This window comes from Cyclospora cayetanensis, unplaced genomic scaffold, assembly GCF_002999335.1.
Source record: "Cyclospora cayetanensis isolate NF1_C8 unplaced genomic scaffold, CcayRef3 CcayRef3_contig_22, whole genome shotgun sequence".
Lineage (NCBI taxonomy): Eukaryota > Apicomplexa > Conoidasida > Eucoccidiorida > Eimeriidae > Cyclospora > Cyclospora cayetanensis.
Window position 1 is genome coordinate 241404 of NW_020312170.1, and position 25833 is coordinate 267236.

The window sequence follows — 25833 nt, forward strand, 5'->3', positions numbered from 1 at the left end:
TCCTTAGGGGCCCTCGGTGTCTCAGGAAGCTTCTGCGGGTTGGCCTTTCGTGCTGCTGTCGCTTTGTGTTCTCCGGTTCCCTTCGTGATGGGCTGTTTGGACTGTGTTTCTTTAGAGACAGCGGTTGGCTTGGGGGAGGCATGCCATTGCTTGGCAAGCCTAGGGCTGCTGGCGTCCGCGGTCTGAGTTTGTGCTGCTCCCTTGCTTGAAGGCGCAGAAGGTTTCTTTCGCATGATGGAGAAATCCGAAAAAAGGGAAGGATCTCTAGGAATGCGAATGTTGACAGGTAATTTTTTGGAAGAAGGCGGCTCCTTGGAGGCTTCGCTCGCTGTTCCCGTTTCCGCAGTTTTAGGGGCCCGTTGAAGGTTTTCTCGCCTGTCTGCTTCTACCTGGCTCTTCTTTTGCTTCAGGTCCTGGTGTTTTTGCGTTATTTCTTCGAGTGCGCCTCTGGGTGTTTCTACCGTGAGCGCCTTTCTGCAGAACTCAGCAAGGATGTCATCGGGGTCCTTGTCCTTTGATGCCGCCAGAAGAAGCTTCACGTCAAGGGAGCGGACAACAGACTCTAAGGAGCTCAGATAGGCCGCATCCAAGTCCTGAGGGCAGTCAAGCGGCAAACAGAGAGAGAGAGAGAGACAGATAAAGAGAGAGCAGCAGCAGCACCAGGCGCATAGAGGAAACACCTCGCAGGCTCCGTCACGGGGCAGACAAAAGGATACGGGTGGTTGTCATGCCGCAGATTGTTCATGTACACATATGTACACAGACACATATTTTCAGTAGATAGATACATATGCATGTGCATTGCAGAACACTTTTCTGTATAGGGGAGCAGACAGAGGGGGCAGACGGCGATGCGCAGCGGCGGCCCCTGGATGAGGCTGAGGGGGGAGGCGAAAGAAGGCACATATATAAAGGGATGAAGCAGGAGTAGTTGCGAAGAGAAAAACAGCGAATAAGGGTCTTCTCGACGCAGCGAACGGCGCGCAAGGGCCCATGCAACAAGCATAGAAGTAGAGAAATGCACTATGAAAGAGCGAGTGAGAGAAAGCAGAGCAGCAGCGTGAGGGGTGTACGAGGAGGTGAGAAATACGGCACACCAGAGGCCCATGAAACGTTTATTAAACGGGGGGCAAAAAGAATAGCAACAAGAAGAAGAAGGAGGCAGCAAAGTGTAAATGTGTGGTTGTGTGTGGCTCGCTGGCTCGGTGCTTACGAGGCCGTAAGCGGTGGATTCCTCCAGATTTGTCCCTCGGATCTGCTCTTGTGCAGTCTTGAGGCTTCGAGAGGTGAGGAGCTGCAGGCGTAGGAGCCTCCGCTGGAGCGCTTCAGCAGCAGTAGCAAGCGCGTCGATGTCTGTTGCGGTGTGTGGATAAGGGCTTCCCTCATAGTCCGCTTCCCATTCCCAGATGGAGTATACATCTGGAGACACAGCAATGCACAAAACACTTACACGTGTCACTTGGCAAGGCGGACTCTGAAAGCTTCCCCCCCCTCCCCTCTCCAGCGCCATCCACCCCCTCCCGCTGCCATCTCCTCGGAGAAAAAGCCGAGCAAGAGGCAGCCGCAGACTCAAGACACACACTCCACGAGGCCGAAGGAGCAACAAGTCTCCCCCGCTATGTAAACCACCCACCCGCATGCTTTCTAAAAGCGTCAAGCAGTTGCAGCGTGGGGCTTCCCGAGGCTCGAATATCTGTAAGGCGACGAAGTGTCTCCTCCGCCGCTGCCTGTTCTGCTCCCTTCAATCCAGCGCCTTCGGCGACACTCCCCGCAGCCTCGGGGTGCAACCAGGCCCTAAGGACTTGCCTCACGCTTTGTTGCTCGTGCTGCTGTGTCGCAGCGTCCAGCCTCCGCTTTTCAGCAAGCAGCATGTCTGCTTCGTGAAGCTGCCTCTCAGCCTCCGCATTCTCCTGCTGCAAATGCTCTTCAACGCTTCTCAGCATTGCGAGCAAAGGCATGCGCACTGGTAACACGTTCCGCGGTGGCATAGGGGGCTTTGGAGCAGCTGCCTTTGCTTCCACAGGGCCCCCTGCACGATCGGACGCCGGCACTCTTTCCAAAGCCACATTCGCAGCTGCAGCCACCTCCTTTTTTGCCGCTAATGCTCCTGGTGCTTGTGCTCCTCCTGGTGCTTGTGCTCCTCCTGCGAATGCTCCTCCTGGTGCTAGCGCTCCTCCTGCGAATGGTCCTGCGAATGCTCCTGGTGCTAGTGCTCCTCCTGCGAATGGTCCTCCTGCGAATGCTCCTGGTGCTAGTGCTCCTGGTGCTAATGCTCCTGGTGCGAATGCTCCTGGTGCGAATGCTCCTGGTGCTAATGCTCCTGGTGCTAATGCTCCTGGTGCGAATGCTCCTGGTGCGAATGCTCCTGGTGCTAATGCTCCTCCTGGTGCTAATACTCCTCCTGGTGCTAATACTCCTCCTGGCGCTAATGCTCCTCCTGGAGCTAATACTCCTCCTGGTGCTAATGCTCCTCCTGGTGCTAATGCTCCTCCTGGCGCTAATGCTCCTCCTGCTAGTGCTGCTGGTTCTGTTGCTGTGGGAGCACCTCCTCCCACTCCTGGCTGCGCCTTCGCTCCTACTGCCGAGGGCCTAGAAGGCACAGTAAGAGGCTTCGCTGCAGCAGGCACTGCTGGATGCTTCGGTGAACGTGCAGCAGTAGCGGAGGGAGCTGCTCGAGGAGCTTCTGCCAGAACCTCCTTTAGAACATCCCGCCGCTTCTGGCCTTCTGTGGAGGCTGGTTTTGCTGCCGTTGCTGCTTTTGACGCAGCGGCGCCTGCTCCAGCTGGCGCAGCGGCTGAAGAGTCACCTGGGTGTATCAGTGGCGGTTTAGCTGCTCCTGTAGGAGCAGCTGCTGCCTGCAAAAGACCCTTCGGGGGCCCCTCACCTTTGGAAGCATCGAGCGTTTTCTGCTGCATTGCAGGTGGCGACGGTTTCACGGCTGGAGGAGAGGCAGGCGTAACGTCTGCTGCTGATTTGGCTAGGGCTGCCACCTTCGTAGCTGCTTTGCCTGCAGCTTCTGCATCTTTCGCTGCTGCTGCTCCTGCTGCAGACACAATGGGTTTGGGGGTCACTTTGACTGCCACAGGCTTTGTGGGAGGTGGCGGCGAAATTGCTGTCTTCGCATCGGCCTTTGCTCCTGAAGCAGCAGGTGCTGCTGCAGACTTTGCGGCTGCCTCTTGTAATTTTGCCGAAACATCCATTTCCTTGGACGCAGGCTTACCCAGAGGAGGCGCTGCAGGCTTTGCTGCTCCATCTTTTGATACTGCACTTTTGACTGCAGCAGGGGCATCACCTCCTGTTGGCGCAGCTGCGCTGCCGTCTGTCTTCACCGCTCGCGTGTCTGCTGCCTTGGAAGCCGCTACTTTAGTCGGCGCTGCTTCTTTTGCTGCAGGCTGGAGGGGCTTTGCTGCAACGGCTCCCTCCTTGGCTGCTGCACCCTCTTTTGCTGCTAAACCTTCTTTCCCTGCCGCTGGTGGCAACGACTCTCCTGCAATCTTCGAACTTGGTGGGAGTGCTTCCTTACGGGCCCCTACAGGCTTAGCTGCTAGCTGCTCTGCTGCTGCCGCGGCTTCTGGCTGCTTTGCTGCAGCTGCTGCTGGTTGCTTCGCTGCTGGCTGTTTTGATGCAGCTGGTTGCTTCGCTGCTGGCTGTTTTGCTGCAGCTGGTTGCTTCACTGCTGCTGCTTTTGATGCAGCTGGTTGCTTCACTGCTGCTGCTTTTGATGCAGCTGGTTGCTTCGCTGCTGGCTGTTTTGCTGCAGCTGGTTGCTTTGCTGCTGCTGCTTTTGCTGCAGCTGGTTGCTTTGCTGCTGCTGCTGGCTGTTTTGCTGCAGCTGGTTGCTTTGCTGCTGCTACTGGCTGTTTTGCTGCAGCTCCCTGTTTTGCTACTGCAGCTGGTTGCTTCGCTGCTGCTGCTTTTGATGCAGCTGGCTGTTTCGCTCCAGCTGCTTTTGCTGCAGCTGGTTGCTTGGCTGCAACTGATTTTGCTGTAGTTTGCTGTTTCGCTCCGGCTCCTTTGGCTGCAGCTGGCTGCTGTTTAGCTGCCGCTGCTGCTGGCGATTTTGATCGCACGGAAGTCGGGGAGTCACTTGTGGCAGGGGAACTACGCGGTTGTGGTGTGCTTGTTGCCTTAGGCATTGCTTTTGATGCGGCTTTCTTTTTAGGAGGCGCTACAGCAGCGGTAGTACCAGCAGCAGCAGCAGCAGCAGCTCTAGGGGTTGCCTTAGTCGCTCCATTTGCAGGCATTTGAGGAACAGCTTTCTTCTTGAATACAACAACCGCCTTGGGTTTGTGTGCCGCAGTTGCTGTCTTGCCCTTTGGCGAGGGAGCTCCTGCGGGCTTTTTCGTGAAGAATCCGCGTAGTCTCTTGTCACCCATTTTTTGCTGCTGCTGCTGCAGCTGCTACTACTGCTACTACTACTGCTGCTGCAGCCGCTGCTGGTACTACTACCCACACATTTGCAGTGTTGTTCAGCGAGAGGCTCATCGCACAGGAGTCGGCCTTGAGAAAAGGACTTTTCTGCGGCACTCCCTGTGAGGCCGGGTAGCTCCGTTGCTTTAGAGACTGCTGCGCAGGATTGAGCAGGAAAGGAGGGCAGGGGAAGGCAGTAATGGAGGAGGGGGGAAACTGAAGAAAGCCAAGCAAGGGATCACTACTTAGAGAGAGAGAGTGAGCCCCTCTCCTGGATGTGCTCTCGACGGCTGTCGGCTGCTGTCGAGTGTTGCAACTCGGGGAGTCACGCACCGAGTCTGCGAGCGAGCGACTCAGGTTTCGAATATGTGGAAAAACTCATTTGCACATGCTGTGCTGTAAAAACGAAGGGAATCACAGAAATACGGATCTCGCAGCCGCGCGCCGCAGCCGCCAGGGACCAGGGCCACCAGCCACGAGCACTGCGCCTTGTTGTTACACGCATGTGCGCAAAAATCCAGTTACAAATGTGTCGTCTAAACCTTAAATAACAATGCTTTGACCCGCGGCGGAGGAAAAATAGACTGCGAGGTCCGCAGGAAGGCGTAGAAGGCCCTCCCAACGCACACACTAAGATCTCCCGAGAAAGGGCACTCATTATCCAGCCACCTCCCCGTTTGTAACCACTCCTCTAAAGCTTGAATACCATACCTCCTTACAGATAGCTGCATTCCCCCTTCGATTCAAGCTGCAGTATTATTACACCCTGCGAGTCACCTCGTATATCCCCGCCACAAATGTTGACAGTGCAGACCCTAAACCGGAAGAACCCCTCTCTGCAGCATCATCATCACAGACGTATATATGCACCCTGCCCCTAGTCCCTCTCTCTTGGTGCCATAGGTTCGCCTTCCAAAGCGCGAAAATTCGCCAAATCCTTCGGAGGACAAGCGTCGCTTCCGCCCTTGACACTCCACTAGCCATGTTCAGCAAAGAATTCAGAAAAATATCCGACAACTTGGCTTAGCTACTTCAATATCAATTGCGATACGGAAAGAAAACCCCTCTGTACTTAAATGTCAAGTGCCAATCCCGCTGCTTAGCAGATCCTTGCGCCGCGCATCCTCGCGCACCCGCCTTTTTATGTAGGAGGACCCCTGAGGGGGGGAGAAGGCAAAGTAATGAGGAATCCCTTTTCATAAATTCTGGGTAGCTTTCTATTTGGCGTGGACTGCGTCAGTAGTCAAGTGGCTCCCTGTGGAGAAAACCTTAGATCGGGGGGGAAAGGAGGAGGGGGGGAACAGGATTGCGGCGTTCCACATGCCCCCTGCCTAACAATCGGTTTTTAAGTAGGCCTAGCATGAGCCCTAGAGTATAAGATCCTCATCTAAAGCTTCTTGTGAGAGATTTCCATGTTGGCGACGCTTCCTGCGGCCGCCTTGGGGTGAAGAAGAAGGCCGTGGCAGGCATGCTGCGCGGAGAGAACGGCAACATGGAAAGAAGAGAGCTCCCCGAAATCAAAAACACAGGAGGGGTTTAGCGCTGTGAGGACAAGAAGAAGACTGCAGAAGCTGCGATGGGAGGAAGGCCGAAAGACGCTGGGCACAGATATTTAGACGAACTCATGGACAGCGAGGAAAAACGCACTCCGCCAATAGAGAAAGGCGCAAAAGAGGCCATCACAATAAGCAAAGGCAGCACAGAAGAGGGAGAAAGCGAATTAGGGCATGTGACGATAGCGAGGAAACTCAGAAGTGAAGCTTGAACACACATAGGGAAAGACGAAAGAAACGAATGCAGATGGCTGGAAACAAACACAAAATACAGCAGCCTGCACGCCTTCCGGCTTAGCTGCCGCCCTCCCGTGTGCCTGTCTGTGTGTTGATCGCAGACCGTCATCTTCGTTGGCGTCCTCTCCTAGAGCTTCGTGCGCCTCCAAGGCAAAGGCCTCCCCGTCCTCAGACATCGTCTCTCTATACACCTCAGGTCCTTCTTCCTGCGGCACCCACAAGCCATGGTGTTGCTTTTATAAAAGCAGGCCCTGTAAGAAGGCGCTTCCATTAAAGCACATGCATGCACCGGTACCCCCAACAGCGAGCTCACAAAGTGTATAGTTTCTTGTTGCTGAAGAGAGGCAGCAGCAAGCCGGCCAAATGCCCAAATGTATTTTCTCTTCTCTGCTGCGTCCCGCAACTCTGCCCATTCCATGTGCGGCAGCAGCAAAACCTTTAAGCCCTGCATGCAGCATAACAAATACGCATCCATACTCCGGAAGACCCTAAAAGCTTGCATGCAGCACCAACCACAGATCCAAACCCCGACACCCCGATCTCTACGGGGAAAACGAAAACGCGGCTGAAGCTTGCTAAGCTCTACATCGCCTCCTCCCTTGACGTATGGGAAGGTGGTGAACGGAGCATCAAAAAGGGTCCTCACAAGGAGGAACGCACTTGAATCTCTAGCAAGCGTTTCTGTAAAAGGGCATATGCCGTCAAGCGCGAAGAATTTAAGTAGTAACTGTGGGGTCCTGCAAAAAGTGAATGCCTCAAAAAGTCTGAATGCCGGTCTCTATGCATCTCAAAAGGTCAGAGGCAAGAATTGAGTAGAAGGAGGTTGTGCGTGCAGGGGCTAGTGTGTGTGTGTGTGTGTGTGTGTGTGTGTGTGTGTGTGTGTGTGTGTGTGTGTGTGTGCCCGTGTGTCTGTGTGCGGCCCATCTCGCCAAGGGCGAAGGGACTTCCGTCATGAAGAAGATTGGGGCCTTCAAAGCAGCGCACGTCTCCTGCGAGCGTGCAAAAAGCGTTTTTCTGAGGCCAGTAGCTAGCTCCCCTAATAAGGCATTTACCTGTACACTTGATCGCAATCTTCTTCTTGGCAAGCAAGACGTCCGCAACTGCCGGTCCGAGGGGGACTGCCGCTTCAAACGCGATGTTCATAGACCGCAGCGTTTGCAACACGTCGTGACGCCACCGGACAAAGCTGCCAAAGCCCAACTACCAACGCAGCAGAAGCAGCACAGACAGTCAGCAGTAGCATGTGCAGCTGCTGACTGTGTGTGCTGCTTCTGCTGCGTTGGTAGTTGAGCTTTGGCAGCGGTAGCAGCAGCAGGACCAGGTGTGCAAAAAACGAGGGCACACGTATCATCCTGCTCCAGAGACGAAAGCGGGGGACACCTACCGACTTAGGATGGGTTTCTGGAAGCTGCCGTAAAAAGGCATGAAGCTCAGGGGGCAGCCTCGAGTAAAAATCTGCAATAACCCCACTCAAAAGCAACCGTTCCCAAGGTCGCTCAATGCCGCATGCGCTTCCACCTATAAGGAGGCTCCCGTCGCTATGCACACGTGCTTTGCACTGCTTTTCGACCTTTTCCTGCATAAATCCCCCTGCCACTGTCTCTGCCCTATCTATATAATATTTATATCTGTACACATATGTATGCATTTCAGCTAACCTTGGTAGTGGTTGGTGTGTATATACATATATATATATATAGATGTAGATATGTGTATCTACTTCAGCTGACCTTGGTAGTGGTTTTCTAGAAGAAGTCTAACTTGCTGCAGCTTGTGGCTCTGATGCGGCGTCAAGTGGTCGCTTCGTCGTTGCAGGGCGGCTAGGAGCTTTAGAAGAAGCTGCGGCATCGCAGAAAAATGTACCGTCGCAAGAAGTGTGTGCGCGTGCTAAAATAGCGAGACACAAGCCACTAGCAGCTGCTGCGATGTTGCCAAGAAGGGTTCCCTGCTGTTTCTTCTGCTCCGCAAAGCGTTTGGCTGGAGGCCTCGCAGACGGCAGCTCCCGGCGTAGACGCGATCCCTATGCGGGAACGCCTACCCACGCATGCAGCAGGCACTGACCCCTTCGGATGCGCCAGAAAAGCAGACGGCTGCGTGTAAAAGAAGGCATAATGACTGCACGTCAAACGGGCAGTCCAGCTGCACGCAAAAATCCAACCCGCAACGCAGCAGCAGAAGCAGCAGCAGCGGCCGCAGGCGTGGTGAGGTGAGGAGCAGGAAAACACATGCAACAGCACAATGCGTTGCATTCGCGCTCATGCAAGAGCCGAGAGCACACGTATGTATGCAGCTGCAGCTGCATCCATACCTGATCCAGCATCTGGTGTGTTGCTCGATGCAAGGCTACAGTGACTTTTGGATGCACGAAGGACAACTTGGCTAGGGAGGCGGCCGCAACAGCAAGCTGCTGCTGCTGCAGCGTAGCTGCGTGCTTCTTCACAATCTTGGCAAGGAGCAGCAACGTTGATCCGTCCCTAGGCAGAAGCAAGCAAGCAAGCAAGCAGCAGCAGCAAAAGACTCCACTCGAAGAGCGCGACGAGGGGCAAATGACACGCCGCATCTATGACAATAGAAGGGAGGGGGGCCTTTACCTGAGATCTATCCTGGCAAATGCTGCAAGGAGGAGGACTGCGTGCTGGGGCTCAAGTGTGGGGAAGATGCGCGGCAAAGACTGCAGCAGGCCTTTCCAGAACCTGCATGATTGATGCACGCAACACGTCGGTGGCATGCAAGGACGCACACACAGACTTATCCATGCACAAACATACACATCCATGCACAAACACATACATAAATATACATATATACATATACATAGACACACATACATGAACATATATAAACATACATATATAAAGACACGCATACATAAACATACATAAACATATATATACACATGCGTAGGGTAGGGCCATATAAGACGCCGCAACAGCTTCGACAAAACAGCAGGCCTCGCTCGAAAAGCCAATGTGCGGAAAAGCGATAGCCAGATCCCCCACTCACCCCCTACCCGAAGCAGCGCACGTGCTGGCTGTGTGTAACACCAGGGAAGGGCAGGGCGAAGTTGATGACACAGAAGGAAGCATACAAAGGCCTCGGAGGAGAGGCACTGCCGCTAAAAGAAAGAGCATCGCCAGCTTACCGTCTGTGATAAATGTAAAAGAAGGATAAGGCATTTGCGACAAGCGTAAGGTCCACGGCGGACGCTTCACCTAGCCGAAAACAGAGCTGCAGCAGCAGCACAGGAGGGAGATGTGCAGGGTATGAGCCGCTTCTTTTCACGTGCAAGTGGCGAGGTAGAGGGGAGATAGAGAGGCGGGGGGGACTGTATTGTGTCTCTTCGCAGGCAGCAGGTCAAGCGCTAGGAATGGCTGTGCGAAGCACATGCCCCACCTGATTAACGAGCAGCTCGATGGTATCCGCCTTTGGAATTTCCAACTTGCGAAATGCATTTAGCAGCAGTGCAATATCTGCAACGCACGGATACCCGCCAGCCAATTTGCCTCAGAGAGCGAAAGAGAGAGTGAGAGAAATACAGAGGAAGCAAGAGAGAGGGAGAGAAAGACAAACAGAGAGAGGGGAAGCAAGAGATCAAGAGAGAGATGGAGAGAGAAAAGACAAACGACACACACACGCGCAGGGACAGAGAAGCGCATACAACACCCACACATACACCACACATAACATACGCAGAGAGGGAGACAGACAGACAGAGAAGCGTGGCATGCTGAAGCGCCTGTATATGCAGAGGATCAGCGAGAGGCGCAGCGATTTATGAAACGCGCGTCTTTGGCTTGGAGTTTGAGCCTTTCTGCTTCTTTTTACCTTTTACGGAGAAGTCTTCGATTTGTTTGAGGATGAGAGGGGCGAAGGCATCCACCAGCCGGACGTCACGGTATCTGAGTTCAAGCGCATAGCGTAGCACTCCACGAGACGAAGTTTCTCTGTGAGGGCATGCGTGGCACAGCTTCTTGGCGTGCCTATCTCTTTCTCTCCCTTTCCCTCCCCCGTGAGGCCTCTACGGCTCGACGCGTCAGCAGTGCAAGGCGTCGTTCAATTACCTGACTCGTGCTGCTGCATAGAGACTGATCGCGACTTGCTGGGGATTGAGGTAAGGGGCGGCAAGCGCCAAGCGGCGAGAAATGCCTCTCCACAGTGCCTCACTGCGTGCGTTGTTGGTTGCTGCCCGAAACGCAGCGGCCACCACTGCATCAGGCTGCAGCATTCGCAGCCCTCCTTCATGTCGCTCCGCAGACGCTCCTCTTTCCGAGGCGTTCGCTGCCACAGTCGCGACTGCATGCCTCCGCCTTCGGGGGGCTTTTGGCTGCTGCAGCTCTTTCAGCCGTTGCCGAGAAGCGGCAGCAGCAGCAAAGGCTGCCGAGTGCTCGAGAGACACCTTCTTGGAAGAGACTTCTCCGTGCTGCGAAGAAAATCCGCCATAGGGGAGGTGGTTGCCTTTTTGAGCTGCCTGGGCTTGCCCCCGCCTGTGGCGCCCATTGTCGAGTGCCTCCTGCTGATCTACTATCGCGTGCTGCAACCCCCACAAGCCGCTGCTGCTGCTGCTCTCGTCGATGCAGCCAGCACCCTCTCTGACGCGGCTAGAGCTGTGCGCGCACGCGCGAAAACAGCAGGAGGCACTTGCGTACTGGTGAGGGAGGGGTTTTTCCCCCCCACCAACTGTCCAAAGCAAGGAGCCTGAGTGCCTTGGCAGCTCGAGTGCAAGCGGGGCCCCCCACTTTAAGCCAAAAAACGCAGCGGCCGCTGGCTGTGTCTCAGGGAAGGCGCGCAGACGGGCACGCCGTCGAAGCACACAAGGCTGAAGGGACAGCCTCGTGATTTGCCGCGGCTGAAAGCTAGCCATGAGAGTAAACGCGTCTCCTATACTACGACGCGCGCCGTCAGACACTCTCTTAGTGCTTTCAGATTTCGCTCTACCCGTGGGGGAGAGGGAGGAGGGGGAAAGGAGATCCCTGCAGCTCGAGGGACCTCACCCGTCGCCAGCTCCTTCCCCTCCGTAAACCTTCTACACTGTACTTTTTCTAAAAATATTGGCTAAATATTTGTCCTAAATTCATCTCGAGAGAGGACACCAGCGCTTTCGGCTGTCGGTACACTGCAGTGCCGCCCGCCCATGCGATGTGACTCGATGGCCCCTCCAAAGCGTACAGCCTCGCACGCACGCCGCTTTATCACGAACATATTGGCGCCTTTTTCTGTTTCAATGCAATTTACGCAGATGTGATCCCCGTGTAGGCTGGCGAGCCACAGCGCGGGCACCTCGGCCATCGGGAAGTCAATGGGGGGCCCCTCACAGGGGGCCCCTCCAGGAGGCAACTCGTGGGAGGCGCTTAACAAAGGCGCCTTCTGGGAGCCGCTTACGATGGCGACTTACGGGAACCCCTTAGGGGACAGCACTTTGCGGGGTCTTGGTTTTTAGTCTTTTGCATACGGTTCTAGGACTGTTAGTAACGGCGATTTGTAACACGATACAGTAGGGGTGTACGGCACAACCAAACTCTCTATGAAGGCACAGTGGCATGTGAGAGCGTGTGTAGACCTGATAGACCCTTGAAATTTCAAAGCCCCAAATCTTCTGAGTCCTAGAAGTCTAATGGGGGAAAAGAGTGGGTGTGTCAAGTACGCACACCTTGGCTAATACCCAACCTGAAAGGCTTCCCTCCCTCTATACGGCGTCGATACGGCCCCTCGAAGAGTGAACTCCTGTTTCAAGCTAGGGGTTCCTGTATCAGCCAGCTCCCTGGCGCCCCTGCATCTCGGCAACCCCATTCCTTCGGGAGCCTCCTGTGTAAAATGCGACTACGATTTGAGGGAACCTTGCCCCTCCAGCAACCGCTAAACCGGCCAGACTTTGTGGAGCCGCCCAGCAATTCTCTTCAAGAAGACTGTGGCACGGAAGGGCTGGGCATGCGTGTGGAGATAGTGACGCCAAAGTTCAATGGCTGCAGTCGTCCCTGCCGAGGCTCCTACTGGGGCCTCGTGGAATTACATGGGGGCTGACGCCAGACTATCCTGCCCGTGCACCGAGTTAGTCGTGAGCATCTTCCTTCTCCGTAGGAAAGGCGCACAAGCGAGACGCGCAAAAAGATCCGCGGGGGCGAAAAGCGGAGGCGAACACAGCCACAAAATGTGTGCAGATGCGCCTTACTCGCTGGACTGCTGTTGCCTGTGCTTATGATGCCTCATGAAGCTCTGCCTCTGCCGCTCCCCCTCTAGATGGATCGCCATCGCCTCGGAATGAACATCTTGCATAGACACCTGAAGGACTGCCAAACCTAGGGGCGCAGCGCCTCCTGATTCAGCGCATCACACAGGCATGCAAGCGACAGGTCAGTTCTCCTACCATGAGCGGGATGTTGGGGAGAGAACATGACTCCGTGCCCCCTGTCAACCCATACTCCTGCATAAGAAGAGCCTGAGAAGGCACCTCTGCGTCTGAATGATCCTCTCTCTGATAGAGACGTCACGAAGCCACAGTCACACGTGCACACCCTAAATCCTGCGTCCGAGGGGGTCCTAGTTACCTAAAATCACAACTGCCGCCCACGAAAGGATGTTCCGCGTACGCTGGGAGAGAGCCATCAGGTACTTCTGCGACAAAGAGACCCCAAAACACCCATAATTCTGCCCCCCTTAGCCTGTCTTCGTACCGCGGCACCTGGATCCCCCCACCTTAAGCCCGTATTGTGACAGCATGAAAGAGGAAACAAAGGAAGCCCTAGAAGAGAGGGAAAGGAGCTCTCAATGCTACGCTAAGCAGAGGCCCTCAAACCCTACAGAACCCTTAAGAAGGCTTAGGATCCGAGATCGGCATGTCACCTTTTTGTAAGTCACTCTCTCTTGGCGGGCGGTGTTGTCTGCCGTCCTTTGGAGAACAATCTGAGCCCTAACGATGGCTTGGACGAGAGCGGGGGTCAGAAGAGGTGGAAGCCGCCAAATTCCAATGCCTCTTGCAGCCTCCGATTGCGATGTTTGCACACCCCAGAGGGGCGGGGGGAACCCTTGCTGCTTCTCTTGTTAGCACAAGGGTGGATGTGAGAGAATGCAACAAAACATGGAAGTAGTGCTATATTATAACATAGACCTTGGTGCCTTTTGCTCTTGTGGCAGCCAGTGCCCCCACGACGCCGAAATTCGTGGCGGGCCCGGCTGTACGTACAGCCCTGCTGATGGAACAGTGCGGTCGGTCGACCCAACGGCGGTCCAAAGGGTGTTCTTGGTGTTTCTTTCACCTTATTTTGCATGTTTCTGCACATGATTTTGGACTTTCCGTCGAATTGGCTCATCCGGAGCCTCTCTGTTGTGCTAGATCTCGGCCCCTAGCGCTCCCTGCCACAGGCCCTCCCGGTTGTTCTCCTTATCCCCTGGCCTTCTGGTCGCCCTCGTCACCCTCTGCACTGCCTCAACTCTCGGCCCTTGCTCTCTGGCTCGCCTGTTCCGAGCTGCACTTCCACGTAGGTGCTCCTGCAGGGGTTCCAGACCCCTGTGGCCTCTGTAGGCCCTGCCCCAGCGTATTCGTGTTGGTCCTTCCCTGTGATTTTATCCCCGCCCTTCTTCAATAGGGCTGTGGCACTCGCCTAGGAACCCGCCCCCCGAGCCTCGTCGCGCCCGCCTCAGAAGCGTCGCCAAAACCAGCGGCAGCAGTGGTAGCCGCAGCAGCACAAGAAATGGGATTTTTCCTGCCGGCCCTCCTCCTCGGAGGGTTTGGAGTCAGCCAGCACCTCGCATCCAAGGAGCTGGATGATTTGATCCGCGAGTCGGAGCAGCCGATCTTCGGCTTCTGGTGGGGAGTTGGCCTCGGGATCGTTGTTGGCTTCTGGGCAGGATGCAACTTCGGGCCGCTCCTTGCCAGAGCCTCCGGGTTCGCAAAGGCAGGCATTGCTCTCTTTTCCCCTGGCACTGAACCTCAAGAGGAGGCAGAGAGAGTCCGCGCCGAGCGCTCCTCGCCTGCAGCTCAGTTTTGGCGATCGTAAGGCACAAGAAAGCCCTAGGACGCAGGAGCTGCTGGAGGCGTTCGCTGGCCGCTTCGATTGCCTGCCCTTACTGCTCGTACTGCCAGAGCTGCTGCCTGGCATTTTATGCGACGGGTCAGAGAGGATGAAACGGCGAAGCAGGCGGCATGAGTTGAGGAGGAAATGAGGGATTTGGATGCGAGAAGTACAGGAACAGAGATGTTTATATACATATATATATTATATATATGTACACTTATTACTAACTTATATACATGCATATATATATACACCTATACACAAGGGGGGAGCGGCAGAGAGACACACAGACCAAGACAGCTCAAGGAACAGGCATCAAACTGTTGCTGTTTTGGGAGGCCTTCGCAGCCAGACGAAAAAGCTTTTCTGCACTTCCTTCAGGAAGAGCAGATCCACGTGTGGGACTGAAGCGGGGATGACATGGCAGTCAAGTGCGAGCATCCATGCCGTGTCGGTCTTTGAAGGCTTGCAAATTCGGAGAGATAGGCCCTCACCCTCTTGCTGAGGAACCCTAGAAGCGGAAGCAGTTTCCCTCCTGACACAGTTGCTGGTTGCCTCTGCCTCCTTGGGCTTCTTTGTGTCCTCGTCAGCCGCTGCTCATTTGTAAAGATCGCTTCTCCGCAAGAGGCGTGTGTGTTTGTGTATGTAAACGTGCGTGTGTGTGTGTGTTCGTGTGTATGTACGTATGTGCGCGCGCACTTGCCCTCCTTGTGCTGTTGCTTATCCATTGTCTCCATCTCTCCCTCTCGGAAGCAATATCTGCGTACACGCCTGCCACTGTTCAGCTGTGAGGATTGTGAGGGCACAGAAGCACCAACAAATGGTATATGCGCCGTGGCTTCTGGATGGAGGGAGGGAAGGGGAGGTTTGCAGGTGTGTCTAGCGCCTCCTCCCGCCCCTTGCCGCTGCTCCCCAATGTACCGGCTCAGGAAGGACTTTGACGAGGCCTTTCACGCATGCATGCTGGGTATAAAGGCTCTCAGACGTGCATGCGTTTTGACATGTTGGTCTCTTCGCTCTCCGAGGGGGCTTTCTTCTCGCAGGACTGAGCGCAGGGATGCGAGGCAGCCGGAGCTTGGAGCTCTTCCTTCTCTCAACGCTGGCATCCAGCTTTTCTGGCTGCAGCACACCAACTACAGCTCGTGCACCGAGAGGCTAGCAGCAGCTGCACGTCTTGCTTTTGCTGCTGCACTTGCAGGAACAACTTCGAGATGCGGAATTTTCCGCGTGTGTTTTTCTGTGCTGAAGGGCGCTCTTCAAAGCGAAGGGCCGAGGTGGTGTGCGTTCGAGGCAGAACCCATAGCTACGACTAGGCTGGGAAGGTTAGATCACGACATAAAAAACAAGAGCCGCGAGCACCGTGCGCGGCAAACGTGCCAACGACACGGACGCAGATCTTTGCACAGAGTTGTATTCGGTTTGTAAAACCTTCTCTGCGCCTCGACCTAGATCACTTGCCACTAGACTGAACCTCCTTCGTGGGAGACGGCGTGCTTCTAGGGGCCTGTCTTGTTGTTTCGTCTGACAGCATAGGGCGTTTAGCAAAAGGCTTTTCTGGCTGCACTTCGTCTGTCAGAAGGCTTACGTTACAGTTTTAAGGTTGGACTGATGCGTTGCGAGAGGCAAACCGCAGTCTTCTTGGGGTATTGCCTCTGTGCGAATTCAGAGAAAAGCGGCAGGCAGCTCCTTCTGTCCATTCAATGACTAGCTAGCCGGCTGCCTAGATGGCCTACCACCTGTGTGCTGGGTGGGCCGCCCACTGGTGCCAGTGCACCCCTGTGAACTGCCTGTGGAAGGGTGCTTTGGACTGGCTGCCACTGCGTTCCTCCTCCTTCGCTCATTGTAGACTAACGCGCTGGTGTGCAGTGCCTTCTCGATAAAAGACTGCCTGTGCATGCTATGAGCAGTGCGGCGTCGGATCACGTGTGGGCTTCATTTTTAGGGGTCCTGCTGCTATTGTATACGTGCGTTTCTCTGTAAAGCCCAGGGTAAGGGCCCCTGTTCCCTTGCTACCTTCTTCCGCCGCGTCTTCATAGGCATGCTCTCCTGTTCGACTTTCTTCGTGTCGGGGTAATAAAGGACTTTCCCGACTGGCACTGGCACCTAGTTGCGAGCAATACCCCCTTTCCACCCCAGCTTGGCAGCGTAGATCTGCACACTGACCGTGGGAACCTGCAAAGGAATGCCTCAGGATGCCTCTTTCGCCTTCTCGGTGGTAGAATTTAGGCGTTCCGAGCCGTCGATACTACAACACCACTCTGTTCTCTGTTTGGTGGGAAACACGCGGCGAAAGGAACATGAGAGAGAAACGGGGGAAGCACAAACAACCGTACAAAGTTCGTCCTTAGGAAAAACAAAGTTATCCGAGAAAGCGCTTGAAACCGTAAGTCAGAGAGAGTAGAGGCTTCGACAGCGCCCAGGGAGTCGGCTCACTCCGTGGCAGCTGCATCCCTAGTGCTCCCTCTCCTGTAGCTGGCCTATAAACGAACATAAAGGGAAGGCCTTGCATGCCAATACATTAACTTGTGTACTGAAGTAAAGATCCAACGAAGCAGCTTTTCTTTCGGTCTGTAGAGCACCGCAGCCGCTTGTTTCAGCACCGCTGTTTCGTGCTTAGACCCCTCCTCTGAGCACCGTGTCGCTGCCACTGTGTGACAGCAGCGGGAGAGGCATTCCCATCAAGAACCTGCGATACATTCTACATGATCAGATATCACCTGATTATTCCTGCATTAGTCTATATTTCCAAAGGGTAAGCTACACCAGCACTGCCAACAGAGAAGCAACACCGCCAACAGCTGGTCAAGCTCGATCCACTGCCGCCGGGCACGAGTTGCCGGAGATCCTTGTTAAAATGTGAGATGCCTACGCTTTTATAGCGGCTGCTTCATGAGAATCTGGTTCCACTGCGGCAACAGCAGGACTGAAACCGCGTTGCTTAGGGTCCTCTATCTATATTGCAACTCTCACCACCTTCAGTGCCTACGTCCTGCTTTTTTCGCTGGCATCCATGTTTGCGCTGGAAGCAAGAGGGGGCTCAAGAAGAAGTACAGGCGTGTAACAATCCCGTCGAAGGCCCCTCTTCCGTTTCTGTTGCATTTTTGCTCCACAATAGGGATGCTGCCTCGTTTGGGGTGTTTGTAGATCGGCGTGCTCTTGCGGAAGACCACCTCCTCGTGTTCCTTTCCTTCGCCTTTCCGTGGTTTCCTGCTCTGTGACTGTCTACCTCTTTGTGGCACGTCTGTCGTTCATTTTCACGAAGCCCTAGAGGTGGCCGCCGCGCCTGCTGCGTGCCGGATTCGCAGCAGTGTACATTCTCTGCAGCCCTCGCGCCCGTCTTCATTTTTTGCAGGAGTATTTTGGCGTGCCATACGCATGCGCTTCCTGAGCGTGTATACATACATATCTATGTGGATATACATACATGGGTGTGCGTGTGTGTGTGCGTGTGTGTGTGCGTGTGCAGCTGAGGTCTTCGCTTCCTGCGCGCGACATTATACATATATCTATCCGTCGCGCGCCTCCGTTCTGTTCCATTGTTTATGCCACAAGACCCCCTCTCGAGAGCCTCGCAAGAGATGGCACCTACGCAGTCCGTGAAGAAGTATCCCTCTGCCTACGGGCACGGCTTTATGACCCGCTCTGAAGGTGTGAAGGGCGAGCTCGACACCCACAAGGCAGGACACTACTTTAAGGGCTATCAAAAGAAAGAAGATGAAGTGCAAGCCAACTACATTGTGCATGATAGAGAGCACCCACAGGCGCCTCCGCACACGTACATTGCTGGCCCCTTGAGCCCCCTCCACTACGGGGTACCTCTTGCTGACGGCCCAGATCCTGGCGTCTCCGCCGTTTCAAATGCGCTGTTTGGAGGCAGCCCAGCGTTCACGCCCATCCCAATAACCTCCAAACCCGTCTTCCGCAGGAGGCAAAGAGGTGACAGCTACCCCGAATGGAGCAACGCCTTCGTTACAAGAGTTGACCCCTGCGAGTGCATTAGCCCCGAAGAGACATATACGCCCTACGAAGTCGCCAAGTATAGAGACAGCCAAGGCCGCAAGCAAACACTGCTCAGCTTTAATGCATAAAGAGGATCGTGCAGCCGCGCAAGGGGCACGGGAGGAGCGGGACCAAGTAAAGGCGTCTCCGCCCGCGCCAAAGATGTAGCAAGCGACCAAAAATAGCCTCACGTATGCTTCTTGGTCTTTCAGCGGCAAGGAGGCGCCAGGCCTTGCCTAACGTCCAAAGGGAAGCTGCGAACGCACAGCGGAACCTCGAAGCACAGGCTTTTCCTGGGGCAATCGACATTCCTCACCGAGGGTGCCATGAAAAGGTGTACAAAACATCGTGGTAGACTAATAATAAGAGGCAGCATTCACTCGCCAGCTCCTTAGACAACCCAGAAGGGGTAAGCCGGCAGAGAGAAGTCGAATGAGAGAAGCAGCTTTATAGACAAAAACACCCAGAGGTAGAGAAAACAACATAGTGCCATGGTGTTCTGTATTATTCTGAAGAGTTAAAGCAAATATTTCAGAATGGTGACAGGTGGGGTTTTTGAGGCCCAACTCAGAGTTCCTGTGTTTCTTCCCTCATTTCACGGCCTTAGCCACTTCCTTGCAAGATTTGAGGTGTGGAACTAATTGCACAATCAATGCCGAAAGGCCGCCTTGAGGAAAAGCAGGGCACCCTTTGGTGTAGTTTACATAATGCAGCCCCGTGCTTTTACGTCGCAATGTAGCACAGGAAGAAAGACAAGACAAGCACTCTAGAACAGCGTATCAGGCACACCTTTAGAGCCTCTGGGAGTGCGCCGCTTCCTTTGCTTCTACGATCGGGGAGTTTCTGTCACGTTGGGGCACAAACTCAGCGAGCTGATGAGTCCAAAAACGTGTTTGTGGTGGCGTTTGAGAAGGGAGGGTTATGCATGCACTTTTTTCCGTCTTGTGCTAACTTTCGTCTCCACGCAAAGCAACCACGGGCTCTGTCACTTCAGCCTGCAGAAAAACGGCTGCGCACGCCGGACCGCAGCCACCACTCGTCTAATCCACCCAAGGAAAAGGCGTTGAATAAACTCGCACTGTTTTGGTTTATCCAGCATGATACCAGTACTTACTGTGGTTCTTTGGAGTGCTAGATAAAAAAGATCACATATCTTATGGTGCTTTTAGATTTCACTCAATCTTGTGAAAATTTTGGCATTTCATAGTGTAGTTTAAAAAGCGGAAAGGGTCTGTTAGATTCAAACTCTAGGGTCGAGATGAAAACAACCGAAAAGGTAACTTTATGTCGCTTTTGCAGGTATTTCTAGCATTTTGTCCTCTGTAACCTTCCTGTAAAACAGCTTTACACACTGTGGTGTCCAAGCTGTTCCACTGGGTAGGATTCTTCGTCTCCTTCCTTTGAACCCCTTCACTGCACGTGCTGAAGTTGTTACAAACACATCAAGTCTTACCCGCTTTGTAAGATCTTCTACGGGGAGACCGCTAGCCCAAGAGCTTTAACAAACAGGTAAGGAATTATCACGCGCCCCCTTCAAGCACTTCAGCACTCTCTGCCCACACTCTACAATGATCTCCCCCTAGATACTTTATACGCTGCTGCACCCCTTAAGCAGACGTGCATTTACATATGGCAGTATGCAATAGCCAAGCACGTGGGCGCGCACCGCATGTATTCCCACAGTGCTTTGCTACCCTTGCTCTGCTGCAGCCACCACCCTAAGGACGTTTAAACAGTGCAGCCATTACTAAAGAAGTCTTAATCATGTGTTTGCCGAAATAGCAGCTGCGATTGAGCAGCTTGATCCGTTACAGTGAGAACGCACAGTGAATTCCGTACCCGCCTGATTCTGGCAGCTACAGGCCGTGCAGACCCCAGCACTGTTCCTCTACGCGGTGCACTCTCGACTAAGGAGACACACATCTCCGTAAACTCCTTTTGCCAGTGGCATTTTGTATTAGTAAGAAAGTTGCTCGTCGTCTCAGACACCAAAGCACAGCAGAGCCACCTAGTCGCAATTTTCTGACGAGGAAGGTCATGAAACTGAGCGGCTGGTGCTCATTCAAAGATATTTAATACAGGATATCTTAAGAATGAGAAAAAATTCAGTGCAAATTCTTGAGAACCTCCTGAAAAGATCCTGTGTTTGGCCTACAGCAGTGCGAAGAAGAAAACTTACCTGAGCAGCCAGTCGATTGAGTCCGTTGTTCGCTAGCCACTACGGCGGTGTTTACGTGGCAGGATATGGGATAGTTGCAGGCCTCATAAGAGACTAAGCTATAGGTTCCATTGTATGTGCTGATTTGAAGAAGCCATTGAGAAGCAGGAGCACCTCGCCGCGTTCCTAGCCGCTGCTAGACATGCCCCGCTTGGACGAGGCACAGCAGCTGACGGCTGCATATAGAGGGCAACATGAGGTGTGACCAAGATGAGATGAAAAACAGATTAAGAGCATATTCATTTGAAATGGCAGCTCATCAGCTCAATTCAGCATAATAACCTCTTTTTTTGGTAAGAAAAGGGTAATGAGAGCGCAAAACTGCCTGTGTTTCCATTCGAGTTGCACAAACACCACAAAGGGTTTTCCGGGTACTGCTCGCATAAAAGCATTAATGCTTCATTTTCCCCGCCAATATTGTACTATTACTGCGAAATCTGTTCGTGATGCTGTCATGTGGGCTTATTTACAAAGTGGACTCTCACCTGTTTTTCTGCTTGCCGCATCGAGCCTATGCAGCTGTGGTGGCTACGGAGAACAAGAAAACCCCTTCTTTCCAGTACAACTACATGATTTAGCAATGTTGTTGCTATAAATGCCTTTGATTGTGCTCTATGGCGGTCTCTTGGCCATCAAGGGCGCTATTTGCCTCGCATATGTCATCTGTGTAGTCGTCCCAGCGAACTGTGCGTCTGATTGTGCTTAGGTACGCTTCTCAGAGTGGTACTTACAGTAGCCCAAACAATCTCAAGTGGAATACGTCTTTTCTACGATTCGCTTTCCTCCAGGGCGACCATGGATCTATACGAGCTGCAAAGGGCGCATTCAGGTGCCAGAGCCGGCTTCATGTCAAGCTTTGACCACATGCCTCCCCCAATGGAGCATAAGGCAAAGGAATTTTTTGATAAACAAAACAGGATTAAGAAGGGTAGGGATGTACTAATCCATGACAGGGAGTACCCACAGCCGCCACCTCATCACTACATTCGAGGGAAGCCCGGTCCACTACACTACGGCGTGCCCATCTCTGACGGCTACGACCCAGGTGTATTCGCAGTGTCGAGCGCTTTATTTGGTGGCAGCGGAGCCTTTCAAACTATTCCAATTCAGTTCAAGCCAGTGTTCAGAAGGAGACGGAGAGGGGACTGCCTGTCAGAGTGGTGCAATGCCTTTGTCACAAGAGTAGACCCCTGCGAATGTATTAGTCCTGAGGAAACGTACACTCCTTATGAAGTTGCCCGATACAGGGATCAGCAGGGCCGCATGCACACGACCATGGACTTCAGTGCTTAAAGCTTCCGTTCCTTGACACCAACTGTGCCGGTTGCATCGCTGATGCAATGCAACGGAGAGCCGGATACAGTAGTGCTTTTTTTGTGTGTAACTCCGCTCTTTACGGCAAGTTACTCATCTATGACAAGGCATAGAGCAATATCTGTGTGGGGTATGACTTCCCTCACACACTCTTGCTGCAGATTCATTTCGTTGCCCGCCCTGCTGGATGTGAGGCACTTGCCCATCCGCAGCCCTTCGGATGTTATGCAGTTGCCATTCCTGCAGTCACTACGTTTAGGTCGGACGCGATCGTTTCTCTTTTCCTCTACCTTGGCGCGACCAAGCTGAAAAGCATAGCAGCTCTAGATGGGGAGTGGGGTAGCTCGGTTCAGAGGCGGTTACATACAGTGTGGCGAAGGGTTCAGCAGCTACTGCCCACTTAAGCTGTGTAGAAGGCTTTGGTGCGGCGGTCAGTGTCCTAGTGTGACGTGGACTTTATGCCTCCGAAGTTGGGCATCTACAAAATTGCGGGGAAAAGAAGCATGGGACTTTCATACACCCGAGTCAGCCCCTGCGTGCATGTTCAGATTCGGTATTCTGCACTAGGTCTAGTTTCATCTATGCATGCTTTAGTGCACGAGCTAGGCGAAGCAGGCCAAATAGCCGTGGAGATAATATTAGCAAGGAAGAAAAAGGCCCTTAGAAAAAGATACCCACTAACCATGAGACGGACACGTGCTACTGGCGAGACATTGGGTTATGGTTGCTCAAGTGACAGTTCGTGGTTTCGACAGGTGGGTGAGCCAGTTGCCAGCCCTGTGATGCCATTACGGAGAACCGCCGTCTTGCAGCAAAATGTCCCAGGGAAGACACATCTGTAAGGCCGCCGGATGTGCCAGGGGGGGGCAAATGCGCATTTAGAGGTGGGTACATCGAATGTCAATCGTCGTTGTTGTCCACAGCCCAGCCACAGCTCGTAGCCGCCGCGGACCGAATCGCCCGGCGAAAGCCACATTCGCAGATAGTCACGTAACCGATATCATTGGACTGCAAGAGTCGTTGAATTTAAGAGGCATGCAGAAGTCAACGCGTATTTCAGTTCGCTAAACCGTTAACTGTGCCTGAAACAGGCAACCCGTCGTGATTTCGTTGGGAACATAGCTGCGATGCAGTGCTGCCCCACTAACAGAAGGCCTGGCTCGTGAAATCGAGGTGCACGGCTCTCGGTCTGTTCCACTGCGCAGCTTAGTCTGTGCTTCAGTCGAAGGCCTCCATAGTCACGCCAGCTAATGCCTCTTTGATGAGCTTTTTCTGCTTATCACTGAGTGCCCGAGGGTATTTCACTTTGAGCGTAACATGTAGATCCCCAAACGCAGTGGCAGAGTGGTTCTTTGGCATTCCTTTGCCCTTCACTCTCATGACTTCGCCATCGTGAGTTACGGAGGACTTTTGCAATCGCACCTTTTTCTTATCGAGATGCTCGAAATCTAATTCAAACCCAGCCAAAGCCTGTATCAGGTCAATCCGCACCGTCATGTGCAGATCCAGGCCTTTCCTGACATACCTGAAAGCGAGCATGCACAAGCGGAACAACAAAGAGCATAGAGGCGTAGGCGTGAACGGAAGCTGGCCTTTGTCTGCTTCACGAATAAAAATATTATGCTATGCTCTGTTGTGGCGCACAGGTTTACATTTAATCCGCCCTACACTGCAGCAGACGTACCGGGAATGTGGCAGCTCCTCCACTATAAGGATCAGATCTCCCGGTTCGTGGCCCACGCGATTTTCACCCATTCCTTCAAATGTAATTTTCTCGCCATTTTGCATCCCCCTCTCCACACTTGCGTTCAGGTCTATTGTCTCCATCTCCGTAATGCCGCTTGGGCAATCCTGTGATCGCACAGAAAGCGCGCAAGTATACATGTATGCAAAATCGAAGAAATGGAACACTACAGCACGCGCTATACCGCTTGAACCTGGTCAGCCCTAAGATGGGTTCCATTCGGGAAGTGACCTGGCAGTCAAAGCCCTTCCCCCACCTCCCCCTCCTGCAACCCACACGAAATGAATCAGCAGCAAGCTATAACGGACCTTGCACCCCTTTATCCATGCACGTCCTTGATCTAGACAAGAGTCGTCTTGAATTTGATTTTGCACGATGAAGCCAGGACCCATCTGCTGCGTAATGACGCGAATGCCCGGGCCCTTGCAGTCTTTTTTTTTCATCATGCACTCGTCAGCGTTGATGCAGAGTACAGGACGAGAAAAACGAAACTCCAGAGTTGTACCATCATACAGCTGCTCCAGGGTAACGGGCAGCTTCATAATGCTGCTGGGGGCTTGTGGGATCTCCCGAGGGCCACTACGGCCGCCGAATCCCCCAAAACCACCAAAGCCCCCAAAGAATTCAGAAAACACGTCGAACGGATGACCTGAATCCTGGCCTGCTCCCTGCTTCAGTCTGCATGCATAGGGAGTACACAAATAACAGCACGTATATGTATATATACACATACTGGGGGCAGGGATTTACAGGCAATGAATGTTTTCGCAGCGTACGTGCAACTTTCTAAAGCAGTGTTTTAGGGCGGTTAAAAGGTGAAAACGCGTAAATAATGTGCGTATGATCTTTGCAGCGGAGCGAAAACCGGCTTCTAAAGTGGAAGACATTGCAGACTGGCACTGATAGGTCAGCTCCCTGCTTTACCTTTCCAGTCCTGCGTGGCCCTGGGCATCATAGACCTTCCTTTGTTCAGCATTGCTCAAAACTTCATATGCGTATGATATTTCCCTGAACTTTGATTCCGCATCTGGGCTTTTATTTTTATCGGGGTGGAATTTCATGGAGAGCTTTCTGTAGGCCTTTTTGATTTCTGTTGGGCTTGCATTGCGCTTCACGCCGAGCGTGGAGTAGAGGTTTCCTGGGTTGCCAGAATCGGCAAGCACAGCACTTAGGAAACAGGTCTGGCCATGTGGATTAATGATAAGGCTAGTGAAGGACAAAGCGCATAAAATCGCAAGAACTCGTGCAGATGCAATTCCCATGGTCGGCGGACGGCTGAGCCGTGTAGGGTTAGGGCAGCTTACAAACTACACAAATGCTGTGCACCCAAGGTATTCAAGCAGAGAAGTAAGCTTGCATGCAATTCGCAAGAAATAAAAGGATGGAAATAGGAACAGCGGACGTTTTCCATGAACGGCACAGGGGCCTGCAGTTGTGAGGCTCTTACGAATATGGCACCAAAATGAGAGATAAGTCTAAGTAGGAGTGAATTTTGAGTTCTTGAGGCAAATCTGTGACTGCGTTTGTGTACTTCTCGTATGTGTTAAGAAGAAAGAGAAACAGCATGCACGGCGAGACGTGTTAGACACCGGATTGCAAGGGGAAAGCGAATGGAAATGACAGTGTCTGTCTGCCGATTTTAAATCAGTGTTCAGGCTTTGAAGTGCTCAGAAACTCCAAAGAAATGGAAATGGACATCATTCAATGCCACCGGGCCGCTAGCCCCCAGCCCCAACGATCATTCGAAAGACCTACTGGTTGTATAAACAACAACGGCACGAAATTGAGACACCAGGAGTTACGCATCTCACTGGAAGATATCTCCGATCTAAAAACGCGAAACAGGCTGAGATTGTAGATTATCTGCCTAGAAAGACAGAAAATTTAGTGTGAGAGGAATTTTGGAGGCACGCTACAAGTAGCGCGCGACATGTAGAAACCATGCGTACAAAGTCTTCCTTTAAAAGGGATACCACAGAAAACTGTGTTTCAGAGCATATACCTTTTAAGACTTATGTTGTTGGAGGGAGTAGAGGATCAAAGGTAAAGTACAACAAATAACGCGTCCATGCGCAACGCACAACAGATACGTATTTGCTAGCTTGGGCTTTTCCACACCATCTCGCAGCAACGCATTGCGAACCATCGCAACCCTTGTAACGCGATGCTCTTCTTTGTGCCAAATGCTCTCTAACCATCTTTAGATGTTATTCGGTACTTGCAATTGGCCATATCACGGGTGTATGCGGAGTGTATCGCTTCGTCAGAAGTGTCTACTAAGGGAAACTCTTTGTCTGCCCAAACCCAGCAGAATGCTTTATATATAATCATTGAGAGCCCCAGAGGAGG

General features: G+C 53.1%; 5 protein-coding genes across 5 annotated transcripts; 2 read left to right on the forward strand and 3 right to left on the reverse strand.

Annotated features, from left to right (window-relative positions):
* Nucleotides 1–1616: 1616 nt before the first annotated feature.
* Nucleotides 1617–4915, reverse strand: LOC113147429 (mucin-1-like). The gene is made up of 6 exons (XM_026338024.1): nucleotides 4744–4915; nucleotides 4313–4563; nucleotides 3793–3882; nucleotides 3033–3392; nucleotides 2546–2855; nucleotides 1617–2377 (listed from the first exon to the last, which is right to left on the reverse strand). The coding sequence occupies exons 1-6, from the start codon at nucleotides 4913–4915 to the stop codon at nucleotides 1617–1619; spliced, it is 1944 nt and encodes a 647-aa protein (XP_026193809.1).
* A 1215-nt stretch (nucleotides 4916–6130) lies between these two features.
* LOC34618347 lies at nucleotides 6131–11987 on the reverse strand. The gene is made up of 9 exons (XM_026338025.1): nucleotides 11865–11987; nucleotides 10262–10620; nucleotides 10026–10099; nucleotides 9594–9670; nucleotides 8262–8339; nucleotides 7253–7400; nucleotides 6861–6937; nucleotides 6514–6645; nucleotides 6131–6433 (listed from the first exon to the last, which is right to left on the reverse strand). Exons 1-9 carry the CDS (start codon nucleotides 11985–11987, stop codon nucleotides 6131–6133), a joined length of 1371 nt encoding a protein of 456 aa, XP_026193810.1.
* Nucleotides 11988–17787: 5800 nt separating this feature from the next.
* Nucleotides 17788–18563, forward strand: LOC34623332. Its single transcript, XM_022736459.2, has 2 exons — nucleotides 17788–18269; nucleotides 18377–18563. Exons 1-2 carry the CDS (start codon nucleotides 17788–17790, stop codon nucleotides 18561–18563), a joined length of 669 nt encoding a protein of 222 aa, XP_022586881.2.
* A 2640-nt stretch (nucleotides 18564–21203) lies between these two features.
* Nucleotides 21204–21719, forward strand: LOC34623331. Its single transcript, XM_022736458.2, has one exon. It carries the CDS (start codon nucleotides 21222–21224, stop codon nucleotides 21717–21719), a length of 498 nt encoding a protein of 165 aa, XP_022586880.1. The 5' UTR covers nucleotides 21204–21221.
* A 1239-nt stretch (nucleotides 21720–22958) lies between these two features.
* On the reverse strand, nucleotides 22959–24746 carry LOC34623330 (dnaJ homolog subfamily A member 2). The gene is made up of 4 exons (XM_022736457.2): nucleotides 24409–24746; nucleotides 23793–24162; nucleotides 23425–23591; nucleotides 22959–23265 (listed from the first exon to the last, which is right to left on the reverse strand). Exons 1-4 carry the CDS (start codon nucleotides 24744–24746, stop codon nucleotides 22959–22961), a joined length of 1182 nt encoding a protein of 393 aa, XP_022586879.2.
* Between the last annotated feature and the right edge of the window lie 1087 nt (nucleotides 24747–25833).